Source organism: Sphaerodactylus townsendi, linkage group LG07 (genome assembly GCF_021028975.2).
Source record: "Sphaerodactylus townsendi isolate TG3544 linkage group LG07, MPM_Stown_v2.3, whole genome shotgun sequence".
Taxonomy (NCBI): Eukaryota; Metazoa; Chordata; class Lepidosauria; order Squamata; family Sphaerodactylidae; genus Sphaerodactylus; species Sphaerodactylus townsendi.
This window is the reverse complement of record NC_059431.1, coordinates 13,392,498-13,418,513: the sequence shown is the minus strand read 5'-3', so window position 1 is coordinate 13,418,513 and position 26,016 is coordinate 13,392,498. Positions and strand designations below refer to the sequence as shown.

The 26,016-nt window shown below is 46.5% G+C and overlaps 1 protein-coding gene across 1 annotated transcript in view; it reads right to left on the bottom strand.

The window, feature by feature from the left end:
* Positions 1-586: 586 nt before the first annotated feature.
* Positions 587-26,016, bottom strand: part of ME2 (malic enzyme 2) — a 43,900-nt gene continuing 18,470 nt past the window's right edge. The window contains exons 3-17 of the mRNA XM_048504328.1: positions 25,383-25,516; positions 23,430-23,579; positions 22,455-22,530; positions 20,402-20,563; positions 18,666-18,769; positions 17,248-17,357; positions 17,040-17,137; positions 13,145-13,258; positions 12,931-13,045; positions 11,629-11,771; positions 11,246-11,300; positions 10,169-10,213; positions 9,209-9,279; positions 7,149-7,247; positions 587-4,009 (exon numbers count right to left, since the gene is read on the bottom strand). Coding sequence (XP_048360285.1) covers positions 3,845-4,009; positions 7,149-7,247; positions 9,209-9,279; positions 10,169-10,213; positions 11,246-11,300; positions 11,629-11,771; positions 12,931-13,045; positions 13,145-13,258; positions 17,040-17,137; positions 17,248-17,357; positions 18,666-18,769; positions 20,402-20,563; positions 22,455-22,530; positions 23,430-23,579; positions 25,383-25,516 — 1,641 coding nt within the window. The 3' untranslated portion in view covers positions 587-3,844. The remainder of the gene's footprint in view (positions 4,010-7,148; positions 7,248-9,208; positions 9,280-10,168; positions 10,214-11,245; positions 11,301-11,628; positions 11,772-12,930; positions 13,046-13,144; positions 13,259-17,039; positions 17,138-17,247; positions 17,358-18,665; positions 18,770-20,401; positions 20,564-22,454; positions 22,531-23,429; positions 23,580-25,382; positions 25,517-26,016) is intronic.

Below are 26,016 nucleotides of genomic sequence, written 5' to 3'. Positions count from 1 at the left end.
TTGCAGACCCCTGCAGAATGGACTCAGCCAGTTGTGAGAACAGGTCTGCTGCCCCTCATAGTTTGAAGACAAGAGGAAGCCTGCCCCACGTTTTTGGTTTTTTACCCAACGAGGTAAAATTTTCATCCCAAAATTCCAAGCTTCTATTGAGTGACCCAAAACTTGTAAAGGCAAGGAGACATACTAGCAGTTTCCTACGAAGCCCCGTCTTCATAGATGCTGTTTTAATGGGGACAGTCATTCTTTTGGCCCAGAAAAGGATGACCAAAAAGGGGTCCCCTTTATGCATGAAGCTTTAGAGCAGTGGTGGCGAACCTCTGGCACTCCAGATGTTATGGACTACAATTCCCATCAGCCATGCTGGCAGAGGCTGATGGGAATTGTAGTCCATAACATCTGGAGTGCCAAAGGTTCGCCACCACGGCTTTAGAGGGACTGTTAAAAAGCACCCTACTTAATAATTTAGTTATCTGGGAAATAAATGGGATTGGGAGAAACAGGAAAGAGCAAGGGAAAAGGTCACGTTGTCAGGCAAACAAATTAAATAACTTTACACCAAAGAAAAGAAAATGACAAGCAAAACCAATACGGGGCCAAAAACGAATCCATTTTATGAAATGAACTTGTAAAACCACCCTATTCTAAACAGCGTCTTCAACACACAGCAGTTTGACAAAAGCTCAGCAGAGGAATATTCAGACAAAACAAAAACCCTCTTCAACAAGTACACACATTAGACAATGCTACATTGTCTTTGCCAAATATTAGTATTTCTGTACCCAAATTAATTTCTAGTATTCGGCTGTCAAAGATCTCCTTCTGAGCGACACAATGAAAAAGGGGTTGAGACAGAAGGAAGGAAGGAGCCGTAGGAGGAAGGAATTCAATAAGGAACACGAAATGAATCGCAACCGAGCTACACAATAACATGTTCATCTGACCCAACTGTTTCTGGACTTAACCAAGGGGTGGGTGGGTGGGTGGGGGATGGACTGAACATTTGAATACTCCACCGCATTTTTAAAAAATCCTATGCATACAAAATTAATATACGAGGGAGAACTGTTAAAGGCTAAGCGTTCTCCCAAAGGGTAAAAAGTTATTTTTTTTTTGGTCCATTTTTCTTTTGGGGAATATTTACACATGCAATCCCCACCTCCAATCTGAAGGGGTTAAGTCCACTATTAGAGGCAAAACGAGAGTCCGATCATTTAAAACGAATACTTAATAGTGCAGTACGGTGGAGAAAGCACTGGGCACAGGACGACTCCCCATGTTCAAGCAACTCTTGTAATGTGTTTAACACACAATGTACTTCGCTCCAAAATCAGACACAATTATGCCATTTCCAAAGTCTTTCAAACAGCATGTTTGATTTTGCAGAGCTGACTACACCTATTAAAACTGAACGTCTAGGTTTCTTTCGGACTCAACTGCGGACTATGGAAGTGGATCTTGTATTTTAAAACCATAAGCTACAAAAGGTCTCCTAAAACACTCCAGACACACAGGATACTGCAAGCTCCTTCTATACTGTATAGATGGCTCTGCCCTAAAGCCCTATTAGGCAAGCAACTGTTAATCTATCACCAATACTGACGGCAAACATGGTATAGACATGCCCACAAAGAAAATCCCCCCTCCAATAAACCCCATAATATTTCCAATTGAAAACAGATCTTCTCGTTGCGCAATTCTCGTTCCGACAGAGCTGGAAGTTCCAGCTCAGTTGTATCTTTTGCGTTTCATTCCTTTCGCTAATGCAAAACTTTTTCTTTACTTCACAAGCATCGTGCAACCATCTTGGATGAACAAGCGACAGAAAAGGGGAAAGGCGAGGCTGGGATAAGGAGTCAGAACACGGCAAAGCCGCTGCACAGCCAAAATGCCCATAGGAGAAGAGCCTCAATCTCTCAGTGTTACTCAAATGAGGAAGCAGGAGGCCAAGAAAAACCTCTCCACTCTTGTGCCACCCTGTTTAACACACAGTTTGCTGCCCAATTTATTTCCTCCTGTGTAAAAGATCTGCTCGATTGCAGACAAGGAAAAGACTTTATCCGCTTCCCTGAGAAAATCTCAGAGCGCACGCGCAGCCGCACAAACTCCTTTTGGCAAAAGAAACGGGGTCTGCATGCTAAGCCCTGCAGTTCGGCAAAGCAAGCGTGGCAAATATATGCAGGGTGAAGGGCGCCAAAGCAGATGGACGTGTGCAGTTGGCATGGCGTGCCAGGCCAGCGGTGTATAAACCTTCCTCCGATGCTCTAACACGGCGCACTCCTGATGCGGATCGTTGCACTGGTGACCAAGTTTGGTTTGGCACTGGGTAAGCAGGAACAAAACAGGATTATACCTGACTTGTCAATCCAACCGCACAGCTGATCTGGCAGCAAACGGTTATGGAAACAGAGGCAACTTTTTCTTCAAGTTGTTACCACCTCTCTGCTTGCGGCAGGCATTTCTTGGATTGGTCAACCGCAATGGAGCTCTAAGGCCTTCCACTCTTTGTGTCGTATTCCATGTTGTTCGTTATGCATTGTCGTGATATTCTCCACGGTTTGCATTAAGCAGCTATCTCTTTGCAGTCTTCTTTCAGAGGGAAAATGTGAGATAAAAACGGCACTGCTATTAAAAATCCACCTGGGGCTGAGCCTCTTTTCCCAGGATCGGCTGATTCAGGCAACTAAGCAGCTCTGCCATTCATTCCTGGAAATGCAGAACTTTTCAAAGCGATGCTACATTCACGGTTTCCCTGGCGGCAGAATTCTTTCCCATCCCGCATTTACGATTAACTTCCCTGACAGAAGTGCTTTCCATTTTCCAGGAATATCAGGGTTTTCTCAAAGGCCCAGTTGGCAACCGTTTCAAATAAGCAATTGTAAAATAAAGAACTGCGACGGATGAATAGCGGCTCCCATCCAAAAGTCCATGGAGATTTCCAAGGCAGGATTCTATGTGAACTGAATGCCCCGTTTATGGCAGAATAAATGCCAGAATAAATCAGATAGAGTCGTTGCCTGTATCAGAGCCCCAGAAACTGAAGCTAACCATTAAAACAACGCTGAGCAGCAACAATTTGAAAAGGCCAAAAAGCTGAGCCATCTGTATTCTGGCCATCTCAACCAACCTTGCTCAGAATAGCAAGCTCTGGGCATGCTCACAAAACTCGAGCCGCCGGCTTGCTCCAAAACTGGAAAGTGATGCGCTCTTCTTCCAGAGAACAATCCTTTCCGGACACGCTTGCCTTGGGCTGCTGTTGCAAATACAGCGTTATCCGACAACCGGACGGTCCAAACAGACCACAAAAAAGAAACCAAAATATAAAAAGGGAATGAAGAATAGGGTGGTAAGGCCTCCACCAGTAGAAAAACAGAACGTTGGAAACCTAAGCCACACCCTTTCCTCCAAAATGCAAATTGTTCCACAGGCACGGGGGAAGCGTTTCGAGATGCAACCCACCATCTATAAATTGAAACAATACAATCCAGAATAAGCCTTGCCGTTTTGATTCTTCCAGGCATATAAAGTGAGGCCTAAGACGAGATGCTGAGAAAAATTCAAGGAGTCTCTGTAACTAGACAAATGGCCTTTGTCACGTGGGTGGCAGAAGTCAACTTGGAAGTATCAAAGGAAGCATCTGTGTTAGCTAAAGTTTATCCGTAGGAATCCGTAGGTCTTCGCTGCCAGACAAAATCCACACGGTGAGAAACTGGTGGGATGGTTACAGTGGAAGTTAGGCGAAAAAAATAGAAAAATAAGTTATGAGACTTATAAGCCGGAAGCTGGCCTGGGACGCGGCTCCGTGCAGGATTCAGACATGACCTGAGGAATCCCTCCGGAGGCACGGTCACTGCATTTTTGGTGAATATGACATAGACGCTGGCCAGTCGTACAAGTCCGGCAGGAAGGATTCATATTCGTTGGTCCATACGTTGGACCGGATGTATTTGTTCTTGTCCTTGGGCTCCGGGTAATGGAAAGCCATGTGGTTGGCATACAGATACTCCATAACCTAAAGGGGAGGAAATACAAAATGATTGTTTTGCTCTAACCTTGAGGATCGAAAAGACAAGACCTAAACTAGAGAAGAACAAGAAGAGAAGAGTTTGGATTTACAACCCATCTTTCCCTTCCTCTACCCACAACAGACACCTTATGAGGTAGGTGGGGCTGAGAGAGTTCTGGGAGAACTGTGACTAGCCCAAGGTTACCCAGCAGGAACGTAGGAGTGCGGAAACACATCTGGTTCACCAGATAAGCCTCTGCCGCTCAGGTGGAGGAGTGGGGAATCAAACCCAGATCTCCAGATTAGAATCCACCTGCTCTTAACCACTACACCACGCTGGCTCTCATGCTAGACTAGACTAGACAAGACAGCGAGCATCATTTTCTTCTAGGAGCTCCAGCAAAATGGGCACAGATTTTCTTGAGGACCCAATCAACACATATCTAGCTGAGCAGCCTATTTGCAGCAGCCATATTACAATATTGGGGGGGAGGGGGGGTGTTAGTGCAACTAAAGCCGAGCTAGAGCAATTTGCACCAATAAAGGCTGGCAGTCAGAAGACTGAATTTCTTCCAAAACTTTAGAAATACTTTACTACTATATACATAAGACCTTTGAGGTTCCAGCACAACATAAAGCAGTGATGGCGAACCTATGGCATGGGTGCCAGAGGTGGCACTCAGAGCCCTCTCTGTGGGCACGCACAAAAAGAGTTCATTGTGTGTGTGTGTGGGGGGGGAAATTGCCCCCGCCACACACATACACATCTAGGCTGGCCTGGGCCACTGGGCTAGATTATTAGCATTAAACCTAAGACCTAGCTTTGGGGAAGCAGTGTGGGTAACCCTGTTAAACCCCACTGATTTTCATGTGAAGAACTAAAGTGCGATCCTTTACCTGGGAGTAAGCTCGGTTGCTGGCAATGGGGCTTGCTTCTGAGTAAACCCTCCTGGGGTCGTGATTCACCCATTTGAAGAGTTGCATGGTTGCTTCAAAGCAAAGCCACCGACTACCACCAAGCCTACTCCCGAGTAATGCACGCCTCAGAGCCAACCATTTTTTCTAAACTAAAACCTCAGTATTCAGGTTAAATTGCCATGTTGGCACTTTGCAATAAATAAGTGGGTTTTGGGTTGCAGTTTGGGCACTCGGTCTCAAAAAGGTTCGCCATCACTGACATACAGCTATGTGGAACTCATTCCTCAGTTGCCACTATTTATTTATTTGTTTGTTTGTTTATTGGATTTGTATCCCGCCCTATCCCCGCAGGGCTCAGGACGGGTCACAATATAACATCAATTACACAATCAGTAAAATCATCACCGTAAAAACAAATCCAATATCAAGCAACAAAACAGTGCAAATAGAACATCAAAAACAACATTCAGTGTAAAAGGTCAATCGATGTCAAAAGACCGACGGCAAGCTAACAGATAATAAATAATCATCACCATTCATCCTCTACCTGTCCTTCTTCCCCCCCTCCCCTCCCCCTGAAAAGCCAAAAGGAGATGATCTAACTTAGTCCGGCTGGCTAGATGGAAAAGGCCTGGTGGAGCAGCCACGACTTGCAGGCCCCGGGGAACTGCGATAGCTCCTGCAGGGCTCTGACATCATTCGGCAGCTTGTTCCACCAGGCCAGAGCCAGGGCCGTAAAAACCCTGGCTCTCATTGTAGCCAGCCGGATATCTCTTGGGCCAGGGATTTCTACAAGATTCCCCTCTGACTAGAGGTGGGATCCAGCAGGTTCTCACAGGTTCCCGAGAGTAGGTTACTAATTATTTGTTATTATTTGTGCCAAGAGGCCGTTACTAACTTTGGTGATTTTTTTGCCCGCACAGTGATTTTTGCCTTTAGTTACCCCCCTCCTCTCAGCTTGATGGTAGCAGCGCAGAACTTGAAGCAGTCTAGCAGGAGGTGCACCCGGCGTCGCGTGGCAGCCTCTTGCAGCCAGCATTTGTTCAGTTTCCCGCCTTCGAAGGACTGGTGCAAGCGGCTGCATCCCCGCGCCACAGCCCGCCCAGGAATGCCCAAAAGCCAATGCCTGTCATCGCCCGCCCAGCCAGCCCATTGTCGCTTAATACACAGTTTGAATCCCACCACCATGGGAACCTGTTACTAAAATTTTTGGATCCCACCACTGCCTCTGACGAACAAATATGGGGAGTTGCCGTCTCGAAGATATGTAGATACTACAGCCCTTGGACAGTTCAAATGCAGTTTACAAATGTGTGGGACTTGTCTCTCAGTCTCCACTGTGTCATTTTATCATCCCAATTATGTTGACAACAGCATGCAACTCATGCACAAACTGATGGCGTGCTGCAGATTCTTAGATTGGCAATGAACAATATTGAGCTAGTCGGCTCCTAGTCTGATCTCAACGTTTTCTTCACAGGCTCGAAATATTCTCAGTGCTCCCAAAGCCCCTCGCAATCAGTCAACAACCAAACCCCTTTGAGGGTCAGATTAGACGTGAAGGAGATTTCTCTGCAATGGCTGGAATGATGGACTAGAGGCAGAGAGACCTGGTTCAAATCTCCACTCTGGGTGGCCTTGAGCCAGTCATTCTCTCAACCGAACCCACCTCACAGGGTTGGCGTGAGGATACAATGGATAAGGGGGTAAACCAGATGTGCTATGTGTTGCTCCTTGAAGGAAGGGTAGGATTTAAAAAGTAACAGAAGAAGAACCTGCTTTCCTTTACCTTTAAGGAGTCTCAGAACGGCTGACAATCATAATCCCGTCCTCTCTGCATAACAGGCACCTTGTGAGGTAGGTGGGGTTGAGAGAACTGTGACTAGCCCAAGGTCACCCAGCAGGCTTCATGTGCAGGAGTGGGGAAACAAGCCTGGATCATCAAATTAAACTACACCACTCTTAACTGCCAGACTGATCTCAGTGTCTTTTAAAGCTGGATTATAGCCATGCAAAACTGTACAGGGCGTGGTCTTATCTCCTTGGTTTTATTAGCCAATAGCAGTAGTCTGTATTGCCTGTCAACTTGGAAATGGGACCCGCCTTTTTTTCTTGAAAGGACTATGATGGTACGCAGAAGGGGGAGGGGCTATTAAGTAGAATCCAAATGGGCTGAAAGCTTTTTCGGACAGCTTCTTCCCCGCTCCCCTTTGAAACACAGACTTACTTTAACGGCGATGTTGATGGAAACCTCTCTGATGTTGCTGAGTCGCGGATACAGCATCCCTTGGGCGAGCTCTTCTTCACTCAGCTGTGCAGTCAATGCCTTTAAATGCAGAGAAAACGGTATTTTAAAAGATAACGCACACACCAAGGGACACGGCCACCGGCACCACTTGCCACGGCAGCCACACAGCAAACACACATATACCATATATACTCGTGTATAAGTCGAGGCATATAAGTCGAGGCACCTAATTTTACCACAAAAAACTGGGAAAACTTATTGACTCGCGTATAAGTCGAGGGTGGGAAATGCAGCATCAATTGAGGCATCAGTAGGTTAAATGTTTTTGAATATTTATTTCAAAGAAAAACAGTAAACTGGCTCTGTAAGTGGAAAAGAGGGTCAACAAGAACAATATGGTATCAACAATAACTTTAAAAGTACAAAAACCTTAGCTCAACCAGCAACCAAGCTAAAACACAAGAGTTAAAATCCTTCAAAACTGGATTCCTCATCATCATCTTTATGTCCAAATGTAACCCAACTTAGATTTTAAGAGGGATATTATCCAAGAAATGAAAACTCTACTATTGAAGCTTCCATTGTAAACAATGGGGATGGGGCATCCCCTTTGGGGTCAATAACTTTGGATCCCTGACCCCAAACTTCACCAAACCCTGGCTGAGTATCATAAAGGGGAGACTCTCTACTGAGTGAAGGACCAGCCAGGTTTCGAGAAGTTGGTTCAAGCCGATCCAAAGTTATGGACCCCTCAAAAGGAAGTAGCCCCATCTACTAACAACTCCATTGAAAACAATGGGGAATGGGGGCACCTTACCAAACTTGGTTGGTATCATCAGGAGAGTCTTCTGAGGGTACCCTGAAATTTTGGTGCCTCTAGCATAAAAACTGCGCCCCCTGCTGGCCGGCAAAGTAAAAACACAAAAAAAATTTTAATGACCCGCATATAAGTCGAGGGGAGCTTTTTCAGCATCAAAAATGTGCTGAAAAATTCGACTTATACATGAGTATATGCGGTAATCCATGCACAAGTATGCTTGATTTTCCTTTAAATGTGCATTCGTTCTCATGCTACATTCAAAGTGTATAGAGCTGAATAAGCAACTAAAACCACATCTGTATTCAGGCACTGGTCCCTAGTCTCATTTGTGAACTGAACACATGTTGGCAGCCATTTTCCCAGTGATTTGTCTATAGGGTGGAGTCACGCAGAAACACAGACGCATTGTATGAAGAAATGTTTCCTTTCATTAGTCCTAATTCTTCCCCTCAGCATTTTCAGTGTATGCCCCCTGGTTCTAGTATTGTGAGAGAGAAAAATTTCTCTGTCAACATTTTCTACCCTATGCATGATTTTATAGACTTCAATCATATCCCCCCTCAGACGCCTCCTCTCCAAACGAAAGAGTCCCAAACGCTGCAGCCTCTCCTCATAAGGAAGGTGCTCCAGTCCCTCAATCATCCAAATTGTTATTTATAATGTTACATTTATGATGTTATGTTTTGATGTTATGATGTTATGTCTATGATGTTATGCTTAGGAGTAGGAGGTTAAGAGCTCATGTATCTAATCTGGAGGAACCGGGTTTGATTCCCAGCTCTGCCGCCTGAGCTGTGGAGGCTTATCTGGGGAATTCAGATTAGCCTGTGCACTCCCACACACGCCAGCTGGGTGACCTTGGGCTAGTCACAGCTTTTTGGAGCTCTCTCAGCCCCACCCACCTCACAGGGTGTTTGTTGTGAGGGACAAAGGGCAAGGAGATTGTAAGCCCCTTTGAGTCTCCTGCAGGAGAGAAAGGGGGGATATAAATCCAAACTCTTCTTCTTCTTATGATGTTATGATGCTATGTTTTCTGACCCTTGTTTATTGATACTGTGTTTCTGATGTTTGTAGCATGATGTTTTGATTGCTGGTATTGTTAGTATGTTGTTGTGCACCGCCCTGAGCCTTTTGGGGGAGGGCAGTATATAAATTAACCATACCATACCATACATATGGCCCAGTCAGCCTCCGAACATACCTGCATAAAACCACTGACCTTTGCTGCTTCCAGAAAAACGTGGTCACTAATGTGCCGAACGCCACTGAACACAACCGCAAGAGCCACACCTAAAACAGAATTATACTTTTAAACGGATGATAGCAACAACAACAGCAAAATCTCCAAGATGCGGATCCCTCTACCAACTGGTCTATGCCAGGACTAACTTTTTTCAATGCCATGTATATAAAGCAAAGAGAGCCAGTGTGGTGTAAAGGTTAAGGTGTCAGACTAGCATCTGGGAAATCTGCCATTAAATGCTGTTGGATGACCTTGGGCCAATTACACACGCTCAACTCTGGCAAGTATTTGGATGGGAGACCTCCAAGGAATACCAGGGTGACTCAGGCAGGTGAGCTAGCTAGGTGCAGTGGTTAAGAGCAGGTCCACTCTAATCTAGAGAGCCGGGTTTGATTCCCCGCTCTGCCACTTGAGCTGTGGAGGCTTATCTGGTGAACCAGATTAGCTTATGAGTTTTCAACACATGCCATCTGGATGACCTTGGGCTAGTCACAGTTCTTCAGAGCTCTCCCAGCCCCATCCACTTCACGGGGTGTTTGTTGAGGGGTGGGGGGAAGAGAAAGGAGATTGTAAGCCCCTTTGAGTCTCCCTGCAGGAGAGAAAAGGGGGATATAAATTCAAACTCTTCTTCTTCTTTTCTTCTTCTTCTTTTCTTCAAATGTCTCTTGCCTTGAAAACTTTATGGGATTGCTATAAGTGTGACTTGATAGCAAATATATAGATATATACACACACAGTACATGTATATATATACATATATTTCAAAGGCACTATTGATAAAACTCTGGAAGAGATGCTGTTTCAAGGCAAAACATTTCTCGCTTCCAACTCCAAAGGCACCCTCCGACAAACGACATCTCACGAAAGCTGAAACAGTTTCTCAATCCCCAAGTCTTCGAGCAGAAGGAAAGTAACAAGATGGATTTCAGCTCTTACCTGGAAATATGTAAGCGTTGTTTCCCTGGCCTGGTTCAAAGAAAGCTTAGCCCGTCCACTCAAGCTTCACTTTCGGCTCCAAATGGGCTGCACGCTAGCAAACTAGCAGCAACCTTTCCTGTCGAGAAAGGAAAGAAGCGGGAAAAGGACACTGCTTCCAGAGGAGTCAGATTTTATAGCACGGGCATCACAAGCTTCACTGTGGCTCAGTGGCAAAATGCTTGGTTGGCATGCAAGAGATCATAGGTTCAGTCCCTGGCATCTGATTTTAAACGGTTTTATATGTATCTATATTAGTTTTATGTGGTAATGAATGTGCTGTGAGCCATTCAGAGCCCATTAGGGGAAGGGCGGTAATCAAGGCAAATCATTAAAAAACCAACAAAAAATTAAACAAGTCTCCAGCTCGAAGAAGAAGAAGAAGAAGAAGAAGAAGAAGAGGAAGAGGAAGAGGAAGAGGAAGAAGAGGAAGAAGAAGAAGAAGAAGAGGAGGAGGAGTTTGGAGCTCATGTATCTAATCTGGAGGAACCGGGTTTGATTCCCAGACTCAAAGGGGGTTACAATCTTCTTGCCCTTCCCCCCTCACAACAAACACCCTGTGAGGTAGGTGGGGCTGTGAGTAGATGTGAAAGACTTCTGCCCAAGACTTTGGAGAACTCAGTCAGGGTCAGGGGCTCTAAAGAGGAAGGGTGGTATAGCAATTAAAGTAAAACCAGGATTTGGGAGAGCCAGGCTCAAATCCCCACTCAGCCAAGAAACCCATTGGGTGACCTTATGCCAATAGAAGAGACCTGCACAGCCTGTTGCCATACAAACAGGAAGTCTTATTTTTGTTTTTATAGCATAAACACCCAGGAATCAGGCTCCGCTTCCTCAGATGTGGGGAGCATACAATCATTCCACAGATACTTTCTATAAGTTACAAATGAATGTGGAAGAGTCTTAGCTGAGAGATCCAAAGTAAATCATTCACACGGGAGAAGGGGTGAACCAAACCAAGGGGAACGTATGGGGTAATATGTCCCTGGGCTGCAAGGACATTTAGTCACATGGGGAGGGCGGAAAATCACCCCCCACACCCATCCTCCTTTTCTTCGGGGCCATGTACTGACTTCAACACCTGGTGCAAGACCTGGTTGTGGTGGGGGAGGGCGGAAAACTCAGGTTTTGCACCGGGCTACATTTTCCCTAGAAACACCTCTGCGTGGGAGTTCTTGTTCAAGTGGCTGGAACAGTTGATGAGGAAAGTGAGGTAAGAAATCCCAACTTCTCAAGGGACACAGATAAAGCAAGACCCAATTAGAAAAGGGAAGAAATCTAGATCTCGAATGAGGCAAGAGAAGAGACAGGTGCCCTTGGAAAATCCGCTAAACCACTCTTCCACCTGCTTACTTTGCCTTAATGCAGAACCAGTGATGTGAGAAAATATATTACAACTTCAAAAACACTTAAAAGTTTACCTCAGTTAACGTGTACGCATCCTCAGCCGTGCATTCAGCTTTCACTGTCGGGTTACTCAGTGCAAATATTATTGGTCTCTGATTGATGGAGCCCATTGCTTGGATCACATCATGGGAAAAGAGCCGCCCGGCACCTGCAACTCCTGGAAAAGACGGAAAGGGGGAAAAGGGCCTTTTAAAATAAAAAGGCACAAATGTTTTGTAGAGAGAAAAAGTATACACTGGGTATGCAGGGAATGTCTCCTTACTTGACCCACGCTCACCAGCACAGGAGAACACTCTTGAAACACACCCATGCCTCAAAGCATCCACAGTCCCCCGTGGTGGGCAGTGTAGGCCGGCATAGCAGGAAATGCCAACGATGCAGATGCAATGCTCAGAAAGCGCCCAGATCCCTCCTTGTCAGGAAATTCACTATATGACCCAAACTACACAGAACCATAGTCAGGACATGGAAATTCAAAGAACAGTGAAAATACCCCAAACCTCCCAAAACAGAGGTCATGGCCTGAAAACTTGGAAAGATTTTTGGAATGCGTTACCACCTATTATTAGGGCCTTGCGGGATCTATCAAAATTCCGCAGGGTCTGTACAACCACACTTTTCCACCAGGCATTCGGTTGAGGCTAACCCTTCATTGTTCTGGCCGGCCACCTGTTTGTATTTCAGCTCAAACTCTTCGAATGGTTAGGAGCAGGAGGTATAGTTTTGCCGGTCGCCTGTTGTTCGTTGCTCAGTTAACATGTATAATTTTAGTATAATTTTAGGTTGGTTGTATGTATTTATGTAAATATGATGCTTGCCTTGTTGTGAGCCACTCTGAGCTCATATGGGAGAGGGGCACATAAATTTAAATAATAAATATATTAAAAAATGGCAAAATTTGCAACTCCCTCCCTCAAAATAACAGAACCGAGATCATGACACGAAAAGAAGAAATCCAATGTGAATCACCCAAAATATGGGCCAGTAGAAGCAGAAGAAGGAGAAGAGTTGGATTTATATCCCCCCTTTCTCTCCTACAAGGAGACTCAAAGGGGTTTATAATCTCCTTTACCTTCCTCTCCCCACAACAAACACCCTGTGAGGTAGGTGAGGCTGAGAGAGCTCCGAAGAATTGTGACTAGCCCAAAGTCACCCAGCTGGCCTTTGTTGGAATGCACAAGCTAATCTGAAGTCCCCAGATAAGCCTCCACAGCTCAGGCAGCAGAGCGGGGAAGCAAACCCGGTTCTCCAGATTAGAGTACACCTGCTCTTAACCACTACGCCACTGAAGGGTGCGAACTACCAAAGAAGCTCACCAATGATGGCAGAAGGTTGAAGCACATTCACTGCATCTAAGAAGGTCTTCGGCACCTGGTCCGGGGCTGGGTGACTAAAGGGTTCTTGGTTGCTGTCCACCTTTTGTTCCCGGCCCTAAAAGTTTTAAAACAAAGAACTTGCGATGGTCAGAAACGCGACCACAAGGGAAGGGAAACGGACCTCATCCTTCCAAACGCCAACACGAAGCCTCACCTGAACTAATAAGCCGAATTTGTCAAACATCCATATCTTCTTTTGAGCTTCATCCATGGAAAGTCCACCTTCTACCATCGCCATCACAATGAGATTGGCAATTCCAAGGGCGGCCTGAGAGACAGGACAGAAATTCAAAAGGTGTCAGTTTTCAGAGCTGTTAACCAACGGAAGGAGTTGTAGGTGATCAGTCCTTTAGTGGAACATTAATCCAGTGGTTTTCAATTGGTGTTCCAAGGAGTCCTTGTTCAAGCAGTGGATTTACTCGGAGTAGACCACCTTGCAGGACGCAATGTAGACAAGAACTGTCAGACACACAGTCACCAGTGCAGTTCTGTTTATTGCTATCTACTAACAAAGTGCTTCACCAGACCACAGGTGTTTTCAGGCACACGTCACACTGCTGCCTGTGCTAACTATGTACAAAAGTGGTACCAATCAGGTGCCCTCACCTTACCAGGTTTGCACACGGTACAAGCTGTGCACTCAGTGCTAATCTGCACACGGCACCTGCTAGAAGGAGGGTCCAGCTGTCATTTAGATTTTGCTCCTCTAAACATTTACACACGTTCTGACAGTCCTTGGCAATTTTGGCAGCGTTTCATCCATTAGTAGATCAATAACACCAGATGAGAGAATCTAATGTTTGGTAATGTTTTGGACTTTGATGGCTCACTTTATAAACCTAGGGAGGTCTTCAAGCAGCGGCTGGGCAAGCATTTGCCAGGGATACTTTGGGCTGAATCCGCTCTGAGCAGGGGGATAGACTGTATATTCTATATGGCCCCTTCCTATTCCAATTCTGCGATTCTATCCAGGATGCGTCTTTCTATGGACCATTCCACCTAAGGACTGCACCCCAAACATTTTATTAGATTTAATTTGCTACCTAAGAACAAGATTTCTGGGAGTCAAACTCTTAAGGGAGCAGCAGTGGCGTAGGAGGTTAAGAGCTCGTGTATCTAATCTAACCTGGTAAGGTGAGGGCACCTGATTGGTACCACTTTTGTACATAGTTTTGCACAGAGCCCCTAGGGGATGGGGCGGTATAAAAGTTTAAACAATAAATAAACAAACAAACAAACAAACAAATAAATAATCTGAACCAGGTTTGATTCCCTGCTCTGCTGCCTGAGCTGTAGAGGCTTATCTGGGGAATTCAGATTAGCCTGTGCACTCCCACACACGCCAGCTGGGTGACCTTGGGCTAGTCACAGCTTCTCGGAGCTCTCTCAGCCCCACCTGCCTCACAGGGAATTTGTTGTGAGGGGGGAAGGGCAAGGAGATTGTCAGCGCCTTTGAGTCTCCTGCAGGAGAGAAAGGGGGGATGTAAATCCAAACTCTTCTTCTTCTTCTCTTCTGAAAACCCCTACATCAACAACAGTCTACATCTTTATTGGGAGGACGACACATTTATCCCCCAGCTAAAAAAGGAGAAGAGTTTGGATTTATACCCCACCTTTTTCTCCTGTAAGGAGACGCAAGATGGTTTACGAGTTCCTTTCCCTTCCTCTCTCCGCAACAGGCACCTTGTGAGGCAGGTGGGGCTGAGAGAGGTCCGAAGAACTGGGACTAGCCCAAGGTCTCCCAGCAGGAATGCAGAAACACATCTGGTTCACCAGATCAGGAAGTCAAAAGTGGAAACAGACTAACGCGAGCAGACTAAGGCGTCTTGGTCACAGAACTCCAAATACTTGTGAAAACGGCTTTGCGATTAGAGGAGTAACTCGATTTTTTTTTCATTGCCACTAAGTCACAGCTGACTTCTGTTGACCTTGTAGAGCATAGGTGTCAAATTCAGGCCCTCCAGATGTTCATGGCCTACAATTCCCAGCAGCCCCTGCTAGCACGGTCAATTGGCCCTGCTGGCATGGGCTGATGGGAATCGTAGTCCATGAACAACTGGAGGGCCTGAGTTTGACACCTATGTTGTAGAGCACAGGTGTCAAACTCGCGGCCCTCCAGATGTTGTGGACTACATTTCCCATCATCCCCTGCTAGCATCATACTGGCAGGGGATTATGGGAACTGCAGTCCATTACATCTGGAGGGCCGCGAGTTTGACACCTATGTTGTAGAGCTTTCAAGGGAAGAGGTGTTCATAAATGGTTTGCCATTGCCTGCCTCTGCATCACGCCCCTGGTCTCCAATCGGAGGTCTCCCATCCAAATACTTCCCAGGGTCGAGGCTGAGACTGGGCGACACTGTATGCCAATAAAGGCTTGCTGTTGTTGTTGTTGACTGGGCGACAGGCCCAAGGTTACCCAGCAAAGTTTCTACGGCAGAGTGGGGATTCAAATCTGGGTTTCCCAGAACCTCGTCCAACACCTCAAGCACTATCTTGAATTGCAAATGCCAGCTCCTGAGAAGTCAGAACTTAGATCAGTGATGGCGAACCTTTTCGAGACCGAGTGCCCAAACTGCAACCCAAAACCCACTTATTTATCGCAAAGTGCCAACACGGCAATTTAACCTGAATGCTGAGGTTTTAGTTTAGAAAAAACGGTTGGCTCTGAGGCGAGCGTTACTCAGGAGTAAGTTTGGTGGTAGTCGGTGGCTTTGCTTTGAAGCAACCATGCAACTCTTCCAATGGGTGAATCATTACCCTAGGAGGGTTTACTCAGAAGCAAGCCCCTTGCCAGCAACTGAGCTTACTCCCAGGTAAAGGATAGCGCTTTAGTTCTTCGCATGAAAATCAGTGGGGTTTAATAGCGGTTAACAGGGTTACCTACACTGCTTCCCCAAAACTAGGTCTTAGGTTTAATGCTAATAATCGAGCCCAATAGCCCAGGCCAGCCTAGGTGTGGGGGAGGGGGCACTCTGTGCGTGCCCACAGAGAGGGCTCTGAGTGCCACCTCTGGCACCCGTGCCATAGGTTCGCCACCACTGACTTAGATCATCGCTTTAGAATGCTGCTCCCCCCCCACCCCCGGCTGACCTCAATAGGTAAAAAATAACCCATCAAAACAGTTCGCATTAGTCTGTGAGGGAAATGAATTCCCTTATATACTCGCGTATAAGTCTACTTTTTCAGCAAATTTTTTGTGCTGAAAAAAAAACAGCCCCCCTCGACTTTCACGCGAGCGAACGGCTGAGCTTGCAGACCTGCAAAAAAGACTTGCTTTGGGGCAGCGGCTGCCATCACCACGCCAGCATCTTCACTATGTAATGATACGCTATCCGTGTTGAAGGAGAACCTGTGGGGACTTTTTAAAAGGGGGATCTTGTTGAGCATCTTCCCCATGAAACTCTGGGTCATTCCGCACATGCAGAATAATGCACTTTCAAACTGCTTTCAGTGCTCTTTGAAGCTGTGCGGAATGGCAAAATCCACTTGCAAACAGTTGTGAAAGTGGTTTGAAAACGCATTATTTTGTATGTGCGGAAGGGGCCTCTGAAGAGATATTGTCTGGGAGAGTTATATGTTCCACTTCAGAACTTTTTAAAATTATTGTTGATACCATACTGCTTTCCTTTGAAATAAATATTCAACAACATTTTTATTGGCATCTATTTTTATTTTTGAAATTTACCAGTAGCTGCTGCATTTCCCACCCTAGTCATATACTCGAGTCAATAAGTTTTTCCAGGTTTCTGTGGTAAAATTAGGTGCCTCGACTTATATTCAGGTCAACTTACTCAGTATATATGGCCGAGTATATATGGCGAGTATATATGGCCGTGGTGGCGAACCTTTGGCACTCCAGATGTTATAGACTACAATTCCCATCAGCCCCTGCCAGCATGGCCAATTGGCCATGCTGGAAGGGGCTGATGGGAAGAGTATAGTCAATCTATCTGGAGTTATAAAATGCTCCTACCAGAATATATCGGCTATCATCCGATTTGATAGGCAGCAGAGAGACAATGCGCTCGTGCCAGCAACACGACTTACCTCTCCCGCGCCAAGGAACAAGATCCGGTGTTCTGTGAGTGGCTTGCCAATAACTTTCTGTGCTGCCAGCAAGCCCGCTAAGGCCACCGCGGCTGTCCCTACGGAAGGAAACAAACCTCTCTGAGAAGGGCAGGGTTGAGCCAAACACAAAAAAGACAGAGGGGTCTAGCTGGAGACAGGCATGAAAAGACCAAAGGGCCCAGTTCACCTTGTATGTCATCATTGAAGGTGCAGTATTTCTCCCTGTACTTCCTCAAAAAGCGGAAAGCGTTGTGGTTTCCAAAGTCTTCAAACTGAATGAGTGTGCTCTGGCCGTATCTAGAGGGAACGGAGAAGAGCACCAAGTAAAGCACGATGCCAAAGACCACCACTTTCTCTTTATTTTGATGCTTCACACAGGCCTTCTTGCACATCTAACTGCTGAGAACAGCAGTGGCGTAGGAGATTAAGAGCTCGTGTATCTAATCTGGAGGAACCGGGTTTGATTCCCAGCTCTGCCGCCTGAGATGTGGAGGCTTATCTGGGGATTCAGATTAGACTGCTCTGGTCCCTACTGGCTGGCTCCGGCTGGTGACCGTGGGCTAGTCACAGCTTCTTGGAGCTCTCTCAGCCCGCCTACCTCACAGGGTGTTTGTTGTGAGGGGAAGGGCAAGGAGATAGTCAGCCTTTGAGTCTCCTGCGGGAGAAAGGATATAAATCAAACTCTTCTTCTTCTGTGTGTTTGGAAGTGCTAACCAAAAGTTGCGAAGCTGAAGCGTGTGCTGCCAACCCCATACAGTTTCCAAGGCAAGAGATAGTCAGAGGTGGTTTGCCATTGCCAGACGCAACATAGCAACCCTAGGCTTCCTTGGTGGTCTCCCATCCAAGGACTAACCAGGACTGACAGTTTTGAGATGGTTCAAAAGGGTTCTTCCAGCCAGAGTGGCGTAGTGGTTAAGAGCAGGTGCACTCTCATCTGGAGAACCGGGTTTGATTCCCGTTCTGCTGCTTAAGTTGTGGAGGCTTATCTGGTGGACCAGATTAGCTCGGCACTGCAACACATGCCAGCTAAGTGACCTTGAGCTAATCAAAGTTCTTCGGAGCTCTCTTAGCCCCACCCACTTCACAAGGAGTTTGTTGTGGGGGAGGGGGGAGAAGGGAAAGGAGCTTGTAAGCCCCTTTGAGCCTCCGTACAGGCGGGAAAGTGGGGATATAAATAATTCTCCTACTCCTACTGTAATAAAGGAAACAGAGCCATCTCAAAACAGACTGGTCCAGGAAAATGCACTGTGCTTCTACTGTTGTAATAACTTCACTCTGCGTCATTTCACATGTCATGTTGAAATCTGTGCTTTTGTTCATCGGTAGCTGTTTTTTAAGATTAGCGATTCCTCAGTCTTATGACATTAGCCCAGTAGATATCCTATCTCCGTGGTGAACCTTTGGCACTCCAGATGTTCGGGCGCAACAATTCCCATCAGCCCTGCCAGGCATGATCAATTGACTTGCTGGCAGGGGCTGATGAAATTAGTCCATAACATCTGGAGTGCCAAATTCTTATTGACTGAATTGATTTATACTGTGTAATCCGCCCTGATTCTAAGTAAGGTAGACGATCAATAGCATAAATAAATACAGAAATCATACCTGTCTATAATGGCTTCCATGAACTCATCAATGAGGTCGTCATAAAGCTGTGAACGGTCTCTTTTCTGGTACAGCCCCATATAAAACGGGTCTTGCAGAAGAGTCTAGGGGGGGAAAATGGAAAAAACACAAACAGAAAAGAGATATTCAATCGATGAATAGCATATCAAGCTATAATCGACATTTGTTCCTGTTTCCAGAGCACAAGGAAGGTTCCATCAAGTAGCTTTTTATCTTAGTAGGAAACATTAATAAATTATGCTTTAAAGCTCTAGCAGGGTGGTAGAAACAATTACAAAGATAAAAGGGCATCATACAATTGCATCAACTCTCCCAAAGTAGGGCCAGTACCTCCCTTAACATTTCTCCTAACTAAACTGACAAATTTGGAGAAAGGGTATGGTCATAATTGTAAAAAATATGGAAAGTATTTGTTGCAAGAATATAATGTTTATGTCTACACTATAGCATAATAATAAAGTGTTTCGCCTGCAAAGGGGGAAAAAATCAACCTTGCGAGGTAGGTAAAATAGAGAGAATATGACTGGCCCAGGGCTACCCAGCAAGCTTCCATAACTGCCTGGGGGCCCAAATCTGGGTCTGCTAGATCCAGTTCAGACGCTCTAACCACTTACACATACTGCCTCTCCTCTGTATCTGCTGGCTACGTGCATTATCCTGGCTGGCATTATTTCCTGCATCTGAACGCGGGCCACTGTGATCCCAAGATCACTGAAGTGAAGCATATTTAGTCGCCAGGCTCCAAATGTCAACCGGGTAGGACACTCCAGGTCAGGCAGTTGGATTCCTGAACCGGTTGCACCTTTATGTTTACAAAGCAAAACGAGCCAGCGAATTCTCTAACCAAGTGCAAATCTTCAATCTCAGGGCGTTTCCCCACTCTAAAAATAACGTGGAGTCTTACCGGTTTCGTCTGCTGCGGGACCTTTTCAGCGCAGGGTCATGTTCCCCACCGCAGCTTCTGTACCCTTCCTGAAATGAGCTTTGCTGGCAGCGGCGCCAAGAGAAGCTTTCTGGTGGCAGGACTCCCCGCGATCCCGTTCGGGGGGTGTCCTGATTGGCTGCTGCGTTCAGCGATTTTCCTGCCGCCTGATGGCGTGGACCCACTCCGTCCAATCGCGGGAGGCATGGCGAGGCGTTCGCGGCATGGAAAATGTTTTTTTTAATTTTTCAACTGGATGAATCCACGACTATTTGTGGACACATCTTGTGTCCACAAATAGCTTCTGGCGAATCAATCCGGGTTGAACATTTCTGCATCCCGCTTGCATCACATGACGCCCGCCATGCCCTGATTGGACGGGAGGGTCCATGTCATCGGAAGCAGCAGGAAAATGGAAACCCAGGGTAAATCCACCGGGCTTCCCCCAATTGCTGCCAGTAACTCCGTTCGCGAAGGCCGCCTCAAAAGGCGCTGTTCCAAACAGCCAGGTGAAATGACTTTTCCGATGATGTTGACGACCTTGAGAGCCGTACTATGAAGTCAGGCGCGCTCGCGTTTTCGCCGCCCACAATAGGGAGTGCCGCTGGACCCCACGTCATTCAGCGCAAGTAGCGCGCAACAATCGGTAAGTGGGGAAAGGGCCTCAGTTGAAAATAATCCTTCTGAGGACAGCAAGCATTACTACTAGTGAAGAATACATCAATTTTTTTCAGGGGGAGAAGCAAAAACCATTGAAAAACAGCACCTTCGAACAAAGAACAGTCTCACTTGCCTGGTTGTCGGTTCCGACGTCAATGCACACCGGGAGGCACTTGTCGGGCCGGATGCCTGCGCAAGCCGTGTAGAGGCAGAGTTTGCCAACAGGAATCCCCATCCCATAAACCCCCAGGTCACCCAGGCCCAAAATCCTCTCTCCATCAGTGACGACCACAGCCTGAAACGGTACAAACAAGTGGAAAGTTTTGATTTCTTCAGTGCCACATACAAAAATTCACATAAGACTGCACAAAACTCTATTATGAAGAAGAGTCTGGTTTTATATCCTGCTTTTCTCTCCCATAAGGAGACTCAAAGCGGCTTACTAACTCCTTCCCTTCTTCTCCCCACAACAGACACTTTGTGAGATAGGTGCGGCTGAGAGAGCTCTGAAGAACTGTGACTAGCCCAAGGTCACCCAGCAGGAATGTAGGAGTGCGGAAACACATCTGGTTCACCAGATAAGCCTCTGCCACTCAGGTGGGGGAGTGGGGAATCAAACCCGGTTCTCCAGATTAGAGTCCCTCCACTCGTAACCACTGCACCATGATGACTCTTCGCCTTCCCCTAAAATTCACCTATCCTCTAGGGCACAGGTGTCAAACTTGCGGCCCTCCAGATGTTATGGACTACAATTTCCCATCATCCCCCTGCCAGCATGATGCTGGCAGGGGATGATGTAGGCTTTAACAGTCCGCGACATCTGAGGGCCAAGCAGTTTGACACCTATGCTCTAGGGCCATGTTGGAGAACCTTTGGCACTCCAGATGTTATGGACTACAATTCCTATCAGCCCCTTCCAGCATTGCCAATTGGCCATGCTGGCAGGGGCTGATGGGAATTGTAGTCCATAACATCGGTACCAAAGGTTCGCCACCTGCTCAAGGGCCAAACTAGATGACACCATGCCCCCAAGCCTACCACAGGAATGCGGCACCATTTTGGAGTCTGTGTTTTTAACTTTTCAAAACACCTCAGGGGCCTGATCTTGCTTGGGACTGCCACGTGGCGGGAACGAGGGTCTGTCGTCCCCTCCATTCCGTTTTCAACCCTATTTCTCACAAACAGGTTGGAAGAGAGACAAAACTACTTCGTGCCCCCACCCCCGCGTCATAACTTCCCAGCAAGATCGTGCCCCCGTGGCATTTTGAAAAATTTTAAAAACTCTACAGGGGCATGGCATTCCCACAGCGGATTCAGGGATGCACGATTGTCTAGTTTGGTCTTGAGAAATCCTTGCCAACTGGGTACAGGTAGGTTCACACAACAAGGCAAACAGCACTCTCTGGGGCCAATGCTGCTTAGAAAAAAAGCACATGGGAAAATATTTGCCCCTTCTCCCTGAGCATGCTGGTCCTGACACAAATTGGGCATCCACACTAGTGGAAATTGTGCTCCCTATGAGAAACACGTAGCACCCAGCCGGAGGAAAGAAGAAGAAGAGTTTGGATTTATATCCCCCCTTTCTCTCCTGTAGGAGACTCAAAGGGACTGACAATCTCCTTGCCCTTCCCCCCTCACAACAAACCCCCTGTGAGGTGGGTGGGGCTGAGAGAGCTCCGAGAAGCTGTGACTAGCCCAAGGTCACCCAGCTGGCAGGTGTGGGAGTGTACAGGCTAATCTGAATTCCCCAGATAAGCCTCCACAGCTCAGGCGGCAGAGCTGGGAATCAAACCTGGTTCCTCTAGATTAGATACACGGTACCTTCACTGCTGCACATGGGACAATACTTGCCCCTTCTTCCTGAGAATGCCGGTCCTGACACAAATTGGGCCCCCACACTATTGGAAATTGCGCTCTCTATGAGAAACACGTTTCACCCAGCTGGAGGAAAGTCCTTGCAGCAAGCCCCAATGTGCCATGAAGACTGTGCAATGCAACTTTAGGCTCTCAGAAACCCAGAAGTGAAGCACCAGTTGGCTAAGACATGGGACGAGGTTACTTTCACAAGCTATTAATGGTTGACTGATGGTCCAAATTCCACACTGGAAGGATGCCCTCTTATTTTCAGAGATTTCCAGGGAGCCCATGCTGGCATTAACGGTAAAACACACAAAGGACAACGGTACCTTCACATCATTTTCTGGCCAGTTATTTATGATGGATCTGACATGGCCCCTGTCGGTTATGGCAATAAACAATCCCCTGTTTTAAAAAAGAAAACACTGGTTGGTCATTTTACGGCATATTTTTTTTATTTTTGATCTTGCTTGGGACTCAAGAAATGCTTGGGACTAGCTTGGGACTCAAGAAATGTCTCAAGAAATCATTTAAAAAATGGCAGGCAACTTTTTAAAAGAGAACAGACGATGCGCGTAAGATGCAACCAGAATGTGTAAGATGCAACCAAATGCCTTAGCAGACCAGGTGCTCGGGAGCAACAGGAGCAGAAGGCCCTTGCTTTCACCTCCTGCGCGTGAGCTCCCAAAGGCACCTGGTGGGCCACTGCGAGTAGCAGAGTGCTGGACTAGATGGACTCTGGTCTGATCCAGCAGGCTCGTTCTTAATGTCCAGAGAAACACTCTGAAATCAAACAGGTTAAAAGCTTATGGCACTAGAATGTGCAAAATCCATTTACACTAGTTAACCGCTAGTAACGCTTCCCTCCCTCTGACGAGCATCAACGCATCAATAAGAGTATAGTGTCTAGATCAGTGGTGGCGAACCTTTGGCACTCCAGATGTTATGGACTGCAATTCCCATCAGCCCCTGCCAGCATAACCAATTAGCCATGCTGGGCAGGGGCTGATAAAATGTAGTCAACATCTGGAGATAAATTCGCTCCCTGCAAGTCTAAATCGAGAATGTTATTACCACTCTACACTGCATTGGTCCAGACCTCACCTAGAGTACTGTGTTCAGTTCCGGGCATCGCAATTTAAGAATATCGACCAGCTGGAACGGGTCCAGAGGAGGGCAACCGAAATGGTAAAAGGTCTGGAATCCATGCCCCACGAGGAGAGAGAACCAAAAAGTTCTCAAACTGAAATTCTAACCACCTGCATCAATAATTCCACAAATACACACACAAAAGGCATACTTACTTCGGTCTCCTAAAAATATGTCCATACTGGGTACAAGCTAGGCCAACAGTGGGCGTATAAACGATTGGCATCAACCTCTCAATATCGTCTTGCAACACCCTGTAGAATAATTTCACGTTTCTTTCCTGGATCCCCATTACATAGATGTATCTGTAAATTAAGTGGGGGCAGGGGAGAAGAGAAATTAAGAGTTGGATACTGCCAAACCCACACTGCTGCAAAACACCACCAAGAATTCCAAGTATTTTGTATATGACTAGATCAAAGAACACACAATCGTGTCACAATAACAGTTCCTGTTTGGAACAATCAAACCTCTCCTAAGAACTTTTTACTAGAGGAGGAATTAGTCACTACTAAAGGTTCCTTTGAAGTAGCGTTCTGGGCACCACAATTCAAGAAGGATACTGACAAGCTGGAACAGGTTCAGAGGAGGGCAACCAAAATAGTAAAAGGTCTGGAATCCATGCCCTACAACAGTGGTGGCGAACCTTTGGCACTCCAGATGTTATGGACTACAATTCCCATCAGCCCCTGCCAGCATGTCCAATTGGCCATGCTGAGATGATAGAGATTATAGTCCTGTATCTGGAGTAAAATTATCTAAGGAGAGACTTAGGGAGATGGGGATGTATAGTTTGGTGAAGAGAAGGTTAAGAGGTGACATGATAGCCATGTTGAGATATTTGAAGGGATGTCATGTTGGTGAGAGAGCAAGCTTGTTTTCTGCTGCTCCAGAGACTGGGACCAGGAGTAATGGGTTCAAGGAGCAGGAAAAGAGATTCCACCGAACCATCCAGAAAACCTTCTTGACATGTAAGGGCTGTTCAATGGTGGAATGCACTACGTGGGAGTGTGGTGGAGTCTCCTTCTTTGGAGGTTTTTAAAGAGAGTCTGGATGGCCATCTGTCAGGAGTACTTTGATTATGTGTTCCTGCATTGCAGGGGGTTGGACTTGATGGCCCTTGGGGTCTCTTCCAACTCTATGATTCTATGATCCAAACCACTATAGGCATTGAATTCAGCGTAACAGACCTGCAAATTATAAACCGCAATTTATTGCATTTAAGTGAAAGTGACGGAGCTCACTGCCTTGGGTATAGCCCTATGAACTCACTTGGATTTGTTTCCAGGAAAACATGAACTTCATCAGGGTGTAGTGACCCGTTTCTAACTGTCAGCTAAGGAGATTGTGATTAGTCACTGTTTAACATTAAGATCCTTCACAAGCCGTTCTGAGTGGAACTCTGCTCTGTGAGCAAGTTATCCTCCGTTCTGACAGAACCTTGACCCGAAACGACTTCATTTATTGACAAGGCCGTCGTTAATCATACCTTATGGGAAACGACACAGCCCAGGCAGTGTGTTCTGAATGGCAGCGGTTCCTTAGGCAAGGGTCAGAGTGCAGCCTGTTCGTTACTCTGACACAATAAACCGATTTCGTTTGAACCCGAGTCCAGTTATTGGAAGGAAATCAATGGCTGTCACGCCTAGATGCAGCGAGGAAGTAGGGGAAACTGCTTCCCAACAGTGTTAAAGCCAGGGGAAATGGCCCATGTGAACACATGCCCAAACCACAGCAAAAGGATATTTCATCGCAGTCTTAATGAGCTAACTACAACCATTAGAAGAAGAAGAAGAGTTTGGATTTATATCCCCCCTTTCTCTCCTGCAGGAGACTCAAAGGGGCTTACAACCTTCTTGCCCTTCGCCCTCACAACAAACACCCTGTGAGGTAGGTGGGGCTGAGAGAGCTCAGAAGAGCTGTGACTAGCCCAAGGTCACCCAGCTGGCATGTGTGGGAGTGTACAGGCTAATCTGAATTCCCCAGATAAGCCTCCACAGCTCAGGCGGCAGAGCTGGGAATCAAACCCAGTTCCTCCAGATTAGACACATGAGCTCTTAACCTCCTACGCCACTGCTGCTCCATGTGTTATGCTAGTACGCGCTTACTTTTCCAGAGGGTCGGTCATTTTGGCCAGGTTCCTATGGAAGCGCATGGCTTGGATGTCTTGCGTCTCTATCTTTGGCGGCAGAAGTCCCTGGAGCCCAAGCATTTGACGTTCTTTCAATGTAAAAGCCATACCCTGGAAACCGAAAGAGAGAAATTGGGAAAACTGAGCCAGAAAAATGGATATTCTCATATTAATCTCAACAAAACAGAGGTGCTATTTGTAGGGTCTGACCAAGGAAATGGGTTATCCCCTGTTCTGGATGGGGATGCACTCACCCCTAAAACAAGTTTGTAGCTTGGGGATGCTCCTAGACATGTGCCATCTATTGGATATAGGCGGCAGTAACGGTGAGCCAGCTGCAGCCCTTCCAGAGCAAAAAAGATCTGGCTGCTGTGGTACATACCCTGGTAACACATAGATTAGACTACTGCCATGCACTTTATGTGGGACTGCCCTTGAAGACTGTTCTGAAGTGACAACTGGTACAGAATACCACAGTCAGTGTTGATAAAATTGGATTGCATGAACCATGCCACTCCAGTCTTGTTCCATCTACAGTGGCTTCCAATTTGATTCAGGGCTCAATTCAAGGGGCTAGTACTGACCTTCAAAGTCCTGCGAGATCTGGGACC